Genomic DNA, 14,466 nt, shown 5'->3' on the forward strand with positions numbered 1-14,466 from the left:
CTGGTTGGCCTGAAATGAATTGAGGCGAGGGGGGTTCTTACAGTGCAAATTTTCCTTTGAGTTGTTGGGCACTGGGGACAAGTGATTTTCAAGGTGATGTTAAAAGTGCCAGAGTATGTACTGCAGATACTTACCTGAATGGACTCGCCAAGGCAAGAAGACAACTGCTTTGGCAGTTTCTGAATGAAATATATTCAAAAGAGAATGCAATAGGTGAGTGTATGGTGCTCTAAGTGATCCAAAGAAAGCTATTTCAAATCCTGAATGAAGTGCACTTGCTGTTTTCCTTCCATTTCCTCAAATAATGTAATTATTGCTGATAACACGACTGTCTGAGACGTTCCTATATTTTGCCTCCTTGACAATTATCACTATGCACAGGAATCTATCTAGAAGTGACTGAGGGATCAGACTAGGCTGTGAGATCTCTGTAGTGCATTCAGCAAAAGAAATGGTCTCTTCTCAGCAATAAGCTCATACCTAAATAAATAGTGCCAAAGGTGATGACAGAGTTCTAGGATGGCCAGAGCCTAGGTCTCTGGCTGTCTGGATAGTAGAAGGGGATTGGTGGCAGAACCACTGTGAGGATTCCTATCTCTGTCTTTTTTTGTTATCTTGCTTGACCAGCCCTACCCTGGTTTGGTGGTTTGGGCTTGCAGTCTTCCAATATCTGATGAGATCAGGTTACCCTGCGCAATTCAGGTTAAGGCAGCAGTGCTATTTACTGAAGTGTAAATAAAAACAAGAGAATTTTACTTTCATGGGGAAAAGGTAGCAGTGAAAAACAAGTTAATTGATAATACACAAGACTCAAGTCTCATGTTAGTGGACAAATGACTACTAAGGATAGTACAATTAAAGCCAAAACTCCCCAGTTGCTACCAAACTTGTACCTGAAATGGTTGGTTAATATCAATTTTATTTTGCAGTAGTAACAGATGCACACTAAGAAACCTAAGCACAATCTTTTATTTGAATGCTTACACATATAAAGCTCAAGCTGAAAATAAGTCAAAAGCAGCAACTGGCAATGTATGATTCAACTCATACACTACAATGGATATTTTTATTGATGCCACCTTGTGGCCATATGGCAACAACCAAAATAGCAAGCCCCTTATTTTAAAAGAGATAAGGAGCATACTCAAAACTGTGAGGAATCTGTGAACAGCAGCCTAGGTTATAAAAGTCCCATGCTGGAACTCTGAAAAACAGAACATGACGGTACCTGCAAATGTGGGTGAAGGTACACATGGACCAAGGAAAGGTTACAGGATGTCATAGCTGTTTATGCTCTTTATGATCCTGATGGAGCAGGCTCAAAGTAATCATCCATATTCTTTCAGCACTGGACTTAACAAAAAGATCAAGTTACAATGGTGGGAGCCGGTCCCTGTTCTTTGGAAGGCAGCAGTACTTCAGAAGGGAGAGCAGACTCTGTGGTGGAGGTGCATGCATAGGGGGCGGGCAGGGGTGTACTGCAGCTTGGTGCTTCTTGTTTTCCAATATGCTCTTGAAGAACTGTGAACAAGACGCTGTCTACAGAATACAAGCCCAGCTTCATACAGCTCTTTAGCACAGATCCATCAGATCTCGATCCTTGAGGATGCAGATTAGAATAAAACAAGTAGTGTTTTCAAACTTATGCTCATGCCAGTGATTGTGAGAACCAAATGACAAAACTTAAGCTATTTCACTCTGACCTTGCCCCCCAGCCTGACCTCTGACTTGCAGGGGCTTCTCAGCTGCCACTTCTGCCTGATCAGATTATTGCTGAAGGGCTGCAACAGCAGCCAGCCCTATTCTCTTGTACGGATACAATAACAATCTCCGGCCAAAACTACCAGCGTGAGTGTCAACCTCATTTATTTTTATCCTGGATTCAGCTTTATATTTTACAGTGTCGTGTGGATTTTCTTAAAATTTAACAGTAAAAAAACCAAATAGAACACTTTGACTTGATACAGCTGATGTAAACACTGCGACACTCCTCCCCCCCCCCCCCCATATTGCAGGGAAGGCTGAAGGAGCTGAGAGAAACAGCCACCTGATTGTGCGGCAACCAAGTGCTGCCATCTAGCGATTTATCCTTCTGAACATGATCCCATAATTGATTCAGCAGCTAGGGACAGAGAAACCAAAAGCATGGAGTGGAGAACATTTTGAAAATACCCGATTTGGGTAAGCATTGCTAAACAAAACCAAACATCACTTATCTTGTATTAGGACATACTTCTACAGGAAAAAAAGGCCCAGGTTTCAGTCATGTATTTTATGGCATCCACTAAAAGTACTTTTGGGATACCTGGTCATATAAATTCCTCCAAGTGAATTCATAAGACTCTGACACACATCAAAAAGTTTACCTGTCAGGAAATAAGCACATTTTCTGTAAAATTACGACTTGCGGCCCAAACAAAAGCCATTAGAACCACCAGTTAGCACAGGCTCTTGGACTGGGAAAGGTCATGGATTATGGGCTGTGAGGAGCACATGCCATACTAGGGCCGCTTACAGGCTTCCCTGCCCAGGAAACACAGAGTCACAGTCATATTCCCCCTCCCATTGCACAAGGAGACCAAGGAACACACACATCGGACAATTGCATTCCATTTATTCTAATTTCAATACTCTTTTTAGGATTTTGGCTTCCTGACCCTGAATCCCACCCTCCCCCTCCTTTTTGAAACACCTGACATTTAAAAAAGGACCATGATTATGGAGAACAGTCTTCTCTAATAATAAACTCCAAACACCACAAGATGGATTTTTCCTACACCTATCTTTTGAAGTATTTAGGGACACTGAATGGATTCTAAAAGATGGTTTATGACATTTTGGATGCATGCATGCTTGATAGAATGCCATGTCCTAAAAATTACAAATGGCACAAAGTGCCTCAGGGATCCCCTTTGTCTCACACCAACATTCCCTAGCTCCAAATGCATCAATGCTCAGCTATGCGGTTATCCCCTTCTGACTGGAAGCAGCCCCCAAATTAGAAGCCCAGTCCCATCAGAGGAGCACCTACCCAATCAATATCAGCACAACTGTGAGATGAGGTGGGGAAGATGAAGGAAGAAGTAACTAGATAATCACCTTGCTGAAGAATCAGGCACCAAAACTCCCCCTTCTCAGCAAAGGCACGTATGAATCATCATAGTAAATAAACGCTGAGGGAGATGAAGCAGGGTAGGAAGAACGTCAAGCCCATTCCTCCACACGTTCGCCCACCAAACTAGTTGAGTAAAGCAGGGAAACAAATGGTAGCTAAGACAAATGCCTTGTGGGCTGCCATGAAGCCAAGAAAAGAAAGCTACAGAGGCACTGCCTAGCTTGCACCACTAGGGATTGGCACAGAAACAGTGAGGCCACATGTGCAGTAAGAAAGTTGCTTTTATGGCAGTCCCATCATGTTCTGCAATTAGAGGAAAATACCCAAGCAAGCAAGTTCCCGCTCCCCTAGTCCACTTGTCCTATCTCAAAATGTCCATTCTCTCAACTATATAAACTCAATGCCCTCATATTTGACTGAGCCAATGCGGGTCTCAGGCAGTAGGGAACGCCCGTCCAGAGTGAAGGCTGTGATGTAGGTAGCCACTCGCCCGGCATCTTCCTCAGACTTCAGTGCCACAATGATCTGGTCATCGGTGCCAGGAACAAACTTGAAGGAGGAGAAGCCGTGGGTCGGAGTGATGTCTCCGATATGGCTCACAGTGATATCGGCAAAGCTTGGGGTGGAACTGATAAGTAGGTTGGTGCCACGGCGTTCATCCTCCTGTTCATTGTAACGTTTATGACTAGCCCTGCGAGGCAGAAAGAACCAGCGCTGGAGTGTTTCACTCCAGGAGGCAGACTCATGGATCAAGTAACCTGGGAGAGATGGAACCAAAATGGACATAGGTAAGCATGGGGTTAGGAACAGAAGCAGTGAGGCCACCAAAGGCCTAAACACAAGGACAGGCCAGTGCTGAAATATTCTCAGCAAGATTTAGGAAATGGTTACAACAAACAAAGCTCGGTGGATAGAACTAGTGCATAGGTCTTGGCAAGGCAGCACAAGAATTAAGAAACAATTCCTTACCCACCCCCCAAGCACTGCTGTGTCCTGCCTTCCCAAATCACACAGCTTCCTCGCCTTCTTTTCTTCTGTTTAGCCAGTACAGTCCTCAGTAAAAACATAAAACTTCAAAAACCCGATCTCTTGGAAGCAGAATCACATGAAGTAAACAAATGCCAATGTGCCCATTTTGCAGTCTTAAAAATCTGCCCATGCTTACCTGGGGGCTTGATCCCTGCTGCCGCCCTGAGTGCATTGTAATTGGCCACCCAGTTCTCATGAGCCACATCACCTTTGTAGCCAATGACTTTCACCCATTCAGGATTTTGGTTGAGCACCTCTCCTGTAGCAGTTGTCCAGTCTTTGCCCAGGCCTCCTACATAGAGATGTTCATCCTTCACTGCCAACCATTCTGCTTTAAAACCTGAACAAAACAGCACATAATTCAGGGCATAAGATAGGACATGAAATGCTTTTGAAAGTGACATTTCTAGTCAAAGAATGCATCATAGCCACATGCCCAAAGCCTGCCCTCATATGAAGGAGGGGGAAGGTGAGATGGTAGGGAATATTTACTCCCCAGGGCCCTGTACAAAGCACAACGGAATAGCGTTGCAGCATGACTCCACTGCTTTTGTCTTGGAGCCTACAGTAAAAGATCACTGAAGTGGGGATACTGCCATTCTATGGTAGCAATCATCATCATGATTTATATTTGCTAACTGCCAAAAGATTTAGGGGGGCATAGCTACACATGAAGGAAATAAAACTGGGACCTGGTCTGGCTATTAAGGCATTCCCCAAAACAAAAACGGCTCACCTTTGCCAATGCTGCCATCTCCATCTGACAGGATCACCCAAGGGACCACCTTGGTGCCATCAATCTGGTAGACAACCCCCGTGCGATCATCCACAGCATAGAGCTTGCCATTAAAGACTACTAGTTCAGAGAGCTCCATGCCACGTCCTTTCTCAGCCAGGTGGGACTCCAATACATGGTCCTTGGTATCCCACTCAACGGAAACATGGTCCCCACTGGCCGACAGTGTCAGGTACCCCTTTTTCAGGTAGCTGAACCAGGTATGCTCACGAGGGGCCTTGGAGTCTGTGTCCAGGTCAGCAATGAGTCCAATGCGATATCGCACACCTTCAGGGATCCGCTGGGCTGGTGACAGAGGGTAGGTGTCATTGTATCGTTCGCTGGGCAGCACACTGATCCTCCAGTTATGGGCATTGACAGGCACTGCCCTGCTTACTGAGGGTGTTCGCTGGAAGCAGAGGAGTAGAAGCACAAGGGCCAAGGCCAGAGAGGTTGCCACAATGGCCTTCCAGCGCAGACGGAAGCGGGGGTCAGTTGCCTTGGTCATGGACGCCAGCACTGGGAGGCTGCCCACGCTAATCCGCAAGGGACTCAGAGACTCATCCCATTGCAGGCGTGGGCGAAGTGGGACTGGCATGAGCCTGAGGTTCCTGGGAACCTGGGGAAGAAAAAACAGGGTCAGTAGGGACAAGTTAAGGAGCACAAGAGGCCAAGGAAGAGCTCCCAAGAGAGCACAGAGAGAGAGAGAGAGCAGCAGAGAGATGATTCTTGATGCTTGTTCATGTCAATGGTGGAAGATGCTAATGAAAAAAGGAAAGAAACCAATAGATATTGACTGCAGCAGCAGGGGAGGAAGCCAGGCAACTGGGCTAGGATTCCTCCAGTAGAACAGGCAGTGCGGCAGGGCAAGTTGCGGTCCATCTGAGCAATATGTTTAGAAGGATTCCGGCTGGGAGAAACTGGTTCCCCTCTGTGCAGGAGAAGGGGAGGGGGTGCTCGAAAACTAAGGGCACCAAATGGCTGGAATAATCTGTTTGATTAATAGTCTTCTCTTTAACATTAACTGATGTTAATGTTAAACATACCAAAAAAATCAATATAAAATCCTCTATACTGACCATTCACTTGGAAAGGCATCTTTAATACTTAAATAATCGAGAGCATTATGAGATCTTAAAAGTCTGACAAGATTTTATCCCAGCATAAGCATTTGCTGCAACAAACCAACACAGCTACTGCCCTGGATTTAATACTTAAAACCACAGAAGACATTTAACCAGGGTGCACTGAACATACCATCCCACAAATAAAACAAGCAGAGCTTTAGCTGATTAACCTGCTAATTAACTTAATGAAATCAACCTCAAAGAAAAAACGTGTAGGAAGGGAGCTGGGGAAGAAAACTAAAATAGTGTGCAGAGGTCATCCTTCCTTTCTAAGTGTAAAAACAAAACCTAACCGTCCTGCATCACAGTCGCATCCCTAAACCCAACTTCTCTCTCAAGCAGGGTCATCTATGGCTGTACACCAGACCCTCTCCAGCAAGCATTTTCAACCCAGAGAACTCAGGTATCTTAACCTCTCACCTGTCAATAAGGCCCCTCAGAGCCATAGTGATTCTCCCACCTCATAAACTTGCTGGTTACACCATCTTGAAAACAATTATGCCACGTTTCCTGCCCTTCCGGCATTGCTCGACTGTTCCCAATTCATATCTTTCTGGCAGCTCTGGGGACATGCCACACCTGTAGGACTGTGCCAGGTGGTAAAACACAGCTCCTCCCAAAGCAGAAACCAGGAAATGCAGCAACTGCAAGTCAAAGAGAGCCTTCCCTTGCCCAACCCATTCTGCTTGAAGATATAATAGGCCTTCTTTCCTGCTCTGCTTGAGGAGCTACTGTGATACAGCCTGAAAGATCTGGCAAGAATGGCAGTACTTCTATAACCCCCATGGCAACAGTTTTCCCAATTCTCTCCCTACACAAACCTTTCTGAATCTTTATACCACTGAGAAACCCCTGAAACATTTGTTGGGCTTCAAAAAACCGCAGAAGTGATGTCAGCAGGCCACACCTCCCTGTCCCTAGAAGTCATATATCATCTGAAGTGACATCACTCCCCAGAAACAGACCAGTAGCCTATTCTTCTACGCCAGGAACAGGACTGGGATGGGCATTTGCCGCTCTGTCAACCCCCCCCCCCAACCCATTTAAGTTAAAATGAGCCTGGACTCCAATCACTACCACGTACAACAAGCCTCGGCCAGCAAGGAGTTTTATGACTGAGACCCCTCCTCTTTGTACCCCTTCCAGACCCATCATAGGCCATTTGGGGAGGGGGACAGGTCAACACACCATATATGGTCATATCACCTGATAATTATTTTTAAAAATGAAAAATATATAAAAAATTAATTAACTCCCACCCAATTGGGGAAATTCTTCTGAGGCCTTCAAGAAATCCCAGGGGTTCAAGAACCCCCTGCTGAAAAAGCCTGTCCTATACCATGTCTGCATCAACCAAACAATCCATGTGGCTCCAAAAGAGGAGAGAAAATAAGCTATTTACTGGAAAACACCTAGCATGCAAACAGATGGCATTACATTCACATTCAAATGGGTCCCACCATTTGCCTTGATTCTGTTTACTCAGAAAATCCTGTCAAAGACTCTTCCCTGGAAACTTCCTGGATAGTCTTGGGCCAATCACATACTCTCATCCTAATGTACTTCACAAAGTTGTTGTGAGGAGACAACAGTGGAGAGGAAAATCACTTAAGCCGCCATGACTGCTTGAGGAGAAAGGTGTGGATATAAATTAACCTCTCCATGAAACCTGTTGGGTCACAGATGCCTAAATTCCCAGAACAATTTCTGTAGGACCCTTGTTTGCCAGCCTTAGCTGAGAAGGTCCATCTGCTGGGGCTTGTGGAAAAACAAGAGTATTTTGCATTGAGGTCCTTCACTCAGCATAATTAATATACCTTAGGGAATCAGGTGGGTAGCCAGGCTGGTCTGAAGCAGCAAAACAAAGCCTGAGTCCAGTGGCACTTCTGAGACCAATGAAGTCTAATTCTGAGTATAAGCATTCATGCCCATGCGTCTGATGACGTGTGCATGCACGCACATGAAGGTCTATGCTTTAGGGATAACAGTCTCCAGATGGGTACTGGTGACTCCCAGGAATTGCAGCTCATCTCCAGACTCCAGAGGTCAGTTTCCTAGAGAAAATGGATACTTTTGAGGGTTCTTTTGATATTCCTGGCATTGCACCCCACATAGGTCCCTGACCTTCCCGTGCTCCATTCTCAAATCTCTTTAAGGGTTTCCCATCCTAGATCTGGCAACCCTACTGCCCCCATCCCCTGCCAGTGGCAACCCACTGACAATACCTTCCCTGCACATTACAAGCCCCAGGCACATGAGGGACTGGTATATTTACAGACACACTAGGAACACTAAAGGAGGACTACAAATCTCATACCCCCTGACCTGAATAGCTGAGGCTAGCCTGATTTTGTCAGATCTTGGAAGCTTAAGCAGGGTCAGCATTTGGATGGGAAGCCCCCCAGGAGTACTAGGGCTGTGATGCAGAGGCAGGCAATGGCAAAATGTGTCCTGCCTTGCTGCGACTTGATGGCACTTTCCTCCCCCACTACCTAGAATTGCACAGACATGGTGACATCTTCCTACAAGCGGCAGTTCTGCGGAATCCCATCGCCTTACAAAAGCGTGCTTCGCCTACGCCTTAGCCACTGGGGCTTACGAGGACTGGGAGGGGAAGTATCCTTGCTGCGGTTGGGGAGAGGCGTTTAATGTTCCGGCACCGTCGCTAGGCAGGTAGCGTTGGCCTACTTTCCAGGTGAACCGTCGTGTGCAACTGAACGATGCCTTTCAGTCCCTCCCTCCCAAGAGCTCCTGAATTTTTCCGGGGCGGGGAGAGAAAAGGAGGTCTCTGGCGCTGTAACCCCCGCATCGCCTTCAGGCCCGTCGGGAAGGCCCCCGAGGCTTCCTGTGGCCACGGGCTACAGTGGCCCCGAAGGCGCGCCAAAGGCGGGGATCTCTCCGGGGCGGCGAAGGCCAGGGCCACGGCGGGCCAGGAGGGGACCGGCCGGCAGTCCCCGTCCATGCCGGTGCGGGGCTAGCGCCAATGCAGGCGCCCCTTCTCGACGACGGCGACCCCACTCCCCGGGCACCGCGCAGCCCAGGCGCCCGACAAAATGCCCCCGCTTCCTTCCAGGCAACCACTCACCGACCGGGCTCCTCCCCGCGCCGGGAACCACCAGAGGGAGGAAAGGAGCTCTCGCGGCGCGCCCTCCTCTTTCGCGAGGACTACAACTCCCGACATGCACCGCGCGGGAAACACCGGCGACAGGGTTCAATATCCCGCGCGGTTGGAGCGAAGGAAGCGCGAGACAGAAAAACTCTGAAGGGCTGAGGCAGGCAAAGGCATTTCCTAGGTTAAATGGTGGATGGCGCGCTGTCGGATTTTCTGCGTGTGTGGAGTGCGCTGCACGGTGGCAGAGGGAGCTTGATTCATGGGAGGGCAAAGTTTCGAAAATAGACCCTACCTATGCAGTGCATTCTTGTCATTTCCCCAAGAAGCACAGGGTGGTGTTCCCCTCCCCCATTGTGACCTCACAACAACCTTGTGAGGTGGGTGTGATTCAGAGCGAGAGAGTCAACCAGAGAACCTCGAGGTAGTGCGGTTATCCCAGATCCCAGTCTGGCACTCGAAACAGACTACACTGGCTGGCATGATGCTAGAGCCTTTGATTGAGGGAATAGTAGAGCTTGCTGTCCATTCCGGGACGCCGCTGAGATGTTTTTAAAAGGGGGCTTCGTGTTGACCACAGCACCATCTTTTTAGTAAAGGACATGCATATAATTTGGTGGTAGAACAGGCAGTGCTGTCAACCCACAGCTGGCTGATGGCAGCTTAGTAGGGTTTGCAAGGCAAGAGACGTTCAGGAGTGGTTTAGTCATTGCCTGCCTCTGCATAATGATGCTGGGCATTCTCATTGGTTTCCTATCCAAATACTAACCAGGGCCAGACTGCTTAGCTTCCAAGGTCTTATGAAATTGGACATCCGGTCAGGGCAGAATATAATTAGCTGAGTTCAATGCCCTCATAGCCATTAGAAAAATAACCAAAATACTCAAATGGATGCAATTGGGAGAACATGCACATGATGTTTCCCTGAAACCTTCCATAAATCCATACTACCTGCTCAATAAAGGTGCTCACTTGTATCCTATACATACTGTCCCGATACAATGTTGCCAGCTTTTAAACCAGGCCTTGCTCCAGTGTCTTTAACTTCAGTTTGATCTGATGATCAAATTTCTTTCTTTAACTTATTTCTGCTACTTCAGTGGCTGTTTATAGAAGACGCAGGAGCAAGATAGGACTTTTATTCTAGGGTTGCCAACTTCCAGATGTGGCCTAAAGATCTCCCAGAATTACAGATCTGTTTCCCTGGAGAGAATGATGATTTTGAAGGTGAACTCTGGCATGCTACCTCACTGAGGCCGTGTCCCTCCCCAAACCCCACCCTCCCCATGCTCCACCCTCCAATGGAAAAATAAATTTAAAATATCCAGGTATTTCTTGATCTAGAGTTGGCCACCCTATTTAATTCTGGTCAGCTTCCTTAGACAATGGAACAGGGATAATAAAAGTACAGATATGAGAGAGTAAATTAGTAAACAGCATCACAATGTTCACAAATATGCATTATGATAATTCTTTGCTAGAATAACAAATCAGTCCTTTAGATTCAGTTGTCATTCACAAAAACATAGGGGGAATAAAATTGTTAAGGTTAGTGACTAATGGCAAACATTTTCACAGTTGTGGAAGAAAAGTAATTAAAAGAGACTTGTTGCTAGCCCCATCCATGTCCACCCAAGCATGGAAGCATCCCCAGAAGTGTTGAGTTTGTTCTCTTCTAAGACCAGAGAATTGGATTTTAAATTACATTACATACTTATTTCACATTACAGTCTCATTGTCTAAAATAAAATGCAGTAAGATGAAGAGAGGGGATTGTAAATTATGTAGATATAATATTTGAATGAGATTAGCATACATAGTGAGATAAGAAACCAATAAATATTTATATTTATTTTCTGTACCACTTTTATGCCACTGCTCCCAGTTCAGCTGGCCTGTGGAAGCTTACAACAATATAAAATAACAGAAGAACAGAGGAGAGTTAAGAAACTCCCTCCTACCCACCCTACCTTAATCCCAATCAATCCCCATACCAGCTGGCAATAACTGACATATAAGCCCAGAAGATGTAACAGGCAGGTGCTGGAAGAGGGGCCAGATCTTCCATAACCAGGCCTCAACCAAGTGCCTGATGGAAAGGCTCTGTCTTGCAGTACCTGTAGTACTGTAAAAGTTCCATCAGGGCTTTCTGCTGTCCTGGGAGCTCATTCTGCCAGGCAGGGGCCAGGGCTGAAAAGGCCCTAGCCCTGGTTCAGGTAAATCTCACAAATGCCAGGGACCGCCAACCTGTTTGCACCGAAGAGAGCAAGGCCCTGCAGGGGGCATATGAGGTTAAACAGTCCTTCAAATACATTGGGCTCAGACTGTGAATGGCATTGAAGGTCAAAACCAGAACCTTGAACTTGATTCGGTATTCAACTGGTAACCAGTGCAGTTACCTCAGCACTGGCTGGATGTGGGCCTTCCACAGTGTCCCTGTGAGGACCCTAGCAACTTCATTTTGCACTAGCTGGAGTTTCTGTGTTAAAGAGAAAGTCTGCATAGAGTGAATTAAAGAAGTTTAGTTGAGAGATGACCACGTAGATCAAAGTGGCAAGGTGTTCATGGGACAGATAGGGTGCTAATATCTCTGCTTGGTGCACATGGAAAAAATGCCAGCTGAGCTACTTTAGTGACCTGGGCCTCCATGGACAAGGAGGAATCCAGAGTCATTCCAAAATTCCTGACAGATTGCGAGATCAACAATTGCACTCCCTCCAGGGTTGGTAAACATGCTTCCCTTTCCTACCAAACCACAGGACCTCTGTCTTGGAGGGGTTGAGTTTCATCCAGCTTTTCTTGAGCCAAACTATCACTGCTTGCAAACAACTGGCAAATCTTTCTAGGGGGGAGTTAGGGCAACTAATCATCAAGAGATAGAGCTGGGTGTCATCAATGTACTGATGACAATCCAGTCCAAAATTCCAGACCAGTTAGGCCAGAGGGTGCATAAAAATGTTAAACAAGGTAGGGGAGAATACCACCCCCTGCAGAATGCCTCAAGGGAGATAGAATCATAGAGTTTAAGGAACCTCCAGGGTTATCTAGTCCAACCTCCTGCAGAATGCAGGGAATTCACAACTACCTGCCCACCCACAGTGACCCCAAATCCATACCCAGATGATGCTTCCACCCCCAAGAGCCAGAATCCCTAGGCAATCTGGCCTGGAAGAAATTTGCCTCCTGACCCCAAAGTGGTGATCAGTATTTCCCTGGGCTTGCAAGAAAGGGCCACAAGAGCCAAACATCAACACAATCCCTTCCACCCAACCACTTACAATCTGCCTAAATCCACAGAATCAGCATTTCTGTCAGATGGCTATCTACTTAAAAACTTCCAAGGAACTCACCACATCCGGAGGAAGTCTGTTCCACTGAGGAACTGCTCTGTCAGGAACTTCTTCCAGATGTTTGGCTGAAAATTCTTTTGAATTAATTTCATCTCATTGGTTCTGGTCCTACCCTCTGGGGCAGGCCTTCTCAATAGGGGTTTCGTAAAACCCTGGGGTTTCTTGACAGATCTAGAAGGATTTTCCTATGGGTTGCAAGTTAATTTATTTTTAATATATATATTAAAAATTAAATAAATAATTGGGTGACACCACTATATATGGTTATGTTTACCTTCCCCCCTCCCAAAATGGCCAGTGATGGGCTTGAATGGAGTGGAAAGGGAAGGGCCCTGGTAAACAAAATCCTTGCTGCCCAAGGCTCGTTGGTAAGTACTCTGGTTTTAGTTAAACTGCATTGGGATGGGGGGCAACAGACATAATGTCACATCTGGTGAGAGTGTCATTTGATGATTTCCAGAGGCATGACAGGGAGGTGTGGCCTGCTGACCACTTCCGGGGTTTCTCAAAGCCTGAAGAATGTTTTTGGGGGGTTCTCAATGGTAAAAAAGTTGAGAAAGGCTGCTCCAAGGCAACAGAGAACAACTCTGCTTCATCTCCTTTATGACAGACCCTCAAGTACTTCATAGCCTCTGGGTGCCATGTTCGCTCTTGGGACTTAGACAGCAGGACCTGAGGTGAATGCATTGGATCTGGAGGCCTCACTTCAAGAAGGACGTAGATAAAATTGAAAGGGTACAGAGGAGAGCGACGAAGATGATCTGGGGCCAAGGGACCAAGACCTATGAAGATAGGTTGAGGGACTTGGGAATGTTCAGCCTGGAGAAAAGGAGGTTGAGAGGGGACATGATAGCCCTCTTTAAGTATTTGAAAGGTTATCACTTGGAGGAGGGCAGGATGCTGTTTCTGCTGGCTGCAGAGGAGAGGACACGCAGTAATGGGTTTAAACTTCAAGTACAACGATATAGGCTAGCTATCAGGAAAAAAAAATTCACAGTCAGAGTAGTTCAGCAGTGGAATAGGCTGCCTAAGGAGGTGGTGAGCTCCCCCTCACTCGCAGTCTTCAAGCAAAGGTTGGATACACACTTTTCTTGGATGCTTTAGAATGCTTAGGGCTGATCCTGCGTAGAGCAGGGGGTTGGACTAGATGGCCTGTATGGCCCCTTCCAACTCTATGATTCTATGATTCTATGGATCCCTTTGTCTAGGTCTTCCGAATGGCTCACCTTGGCCTTAGGTCCCAGAAGTGGACTCTGAATCTTGCACACTTCTCTGGTGTTCAACTCTATGGCCCCTGCAGTGTGGTCTGGAATGTGAGGTCCCACTGAGCAAACAGATGCTATTGCACATGCTCATTCCTGAAACCACACAAGAGCCAAACTCTGAGCATGTTTTTAAGGTCAGGAGAGTTGAACTGCTTGGCAGCCTGTTGCAGGTCCTTTATTTATGTGGCCACAGACACAGTGGGGCCTTGGTCCTGCTTATAGAATGCGTGTTGGCTGACAATCTCCACCGGTTGCACAGTGAAATGCTTCTGAACTGTCACAATGATGGCGTCACAGGACACTTCTTCATTTTTGCCTGGCACCATTGGGTCTAGTACAAACATGGCAGCTCTGCATACGCTGAGCAGGGTCCCTTGCTTCCGTTTGTGTTTTGTAATTTTGTTTGCCACCAAAGAACGGCCAAGGTGGGTGGCACACAAGCCCAATTTGCTGTTGACTGTGGTGTTGAACTATTTAATGTGTCCCCTGGGGGCCATGATTCCTTCCGTGGATGGCAGGACACCAGTGATTTCAGCTTGTCAGTGATTTCAGTTGCTCACTAGGGCTGGCTGCCTAGTCTAGCAGACCCATCCTCATTATCAGTATTAAATCTGTGGGTTCCGTCAGGACACAGACACTTCAGCTTTAACACAAAGAGACAGTCTCTCTATATACATATCCAAATGCTTTAGGCCA

At 46.7% G+C, this 14,466-nt stretch overlaps 1 protein-coding gene across 5 annotated transcripts; it reads right to left on the minus strand.

Moving 5' to 3' along the window:
• Window positions 1–955: 955 nt before the first annotated feature.
• On the minus strand, window positions 956–9,265 carry CANT1 (calcium activated nucleotidase 1). 5 transcript variants are annotated; one of them, XM_077328128.1, is made up of 5 exons: window positions 9,132–9,212; window positions 7,864–8,100; window positions 4,881–5,538; window positions 4,281–4,484; window positions 956–3,873 (listed from the first exon to the last, which is right to left on the minus strand). In XM_077328128.1, exons 3-5 carry the CDS (start codon window positions 5,515–5,517, stop codon window positions 3,503–3,505), a joined length of 1,212 nt encoding a protein of 403 aa, XP_077184243.1. In that variant the 5' UTR covers window positions 5,518–5,538; window positions 7,864–8,100; window positions 9,132–9,212; the 3' UTR covers window positions 956–3,502. The 5 variants fall into 5 exon arrangements, with proteins under 5 accessions (XP_077184243.1, XP_077184244.1, XP_077184242.1 ...); XM_077328129.1 differs by lacking the exon at window positions 9,132–9,212 and adding an exon at window positions 8,646–9,114; XM_077328127.1 differs by lacking the exon at window positions 9,132–9,212 and adding an exon at window positions 8,606–9,114.
• Between the last annotated feature and the right edge of the window lie 5,201 nt (window positions 9,266–14,466).

This window comes from Paroedura picta, chromosome 3, assembly GCF_049243985.1.
Source record: "Paroedura picta isolate Pp20150507F chromosome 3, Ppicta_v3.0, whole genome shotgun sequence".
NCBI classification, from domain to species: domain Eukaryota; kingdom Metazoa; phylum Chordata; class Lepidosauria; order Squamata; family Gekkonidae; genus Paroedura; species Paroedura picta.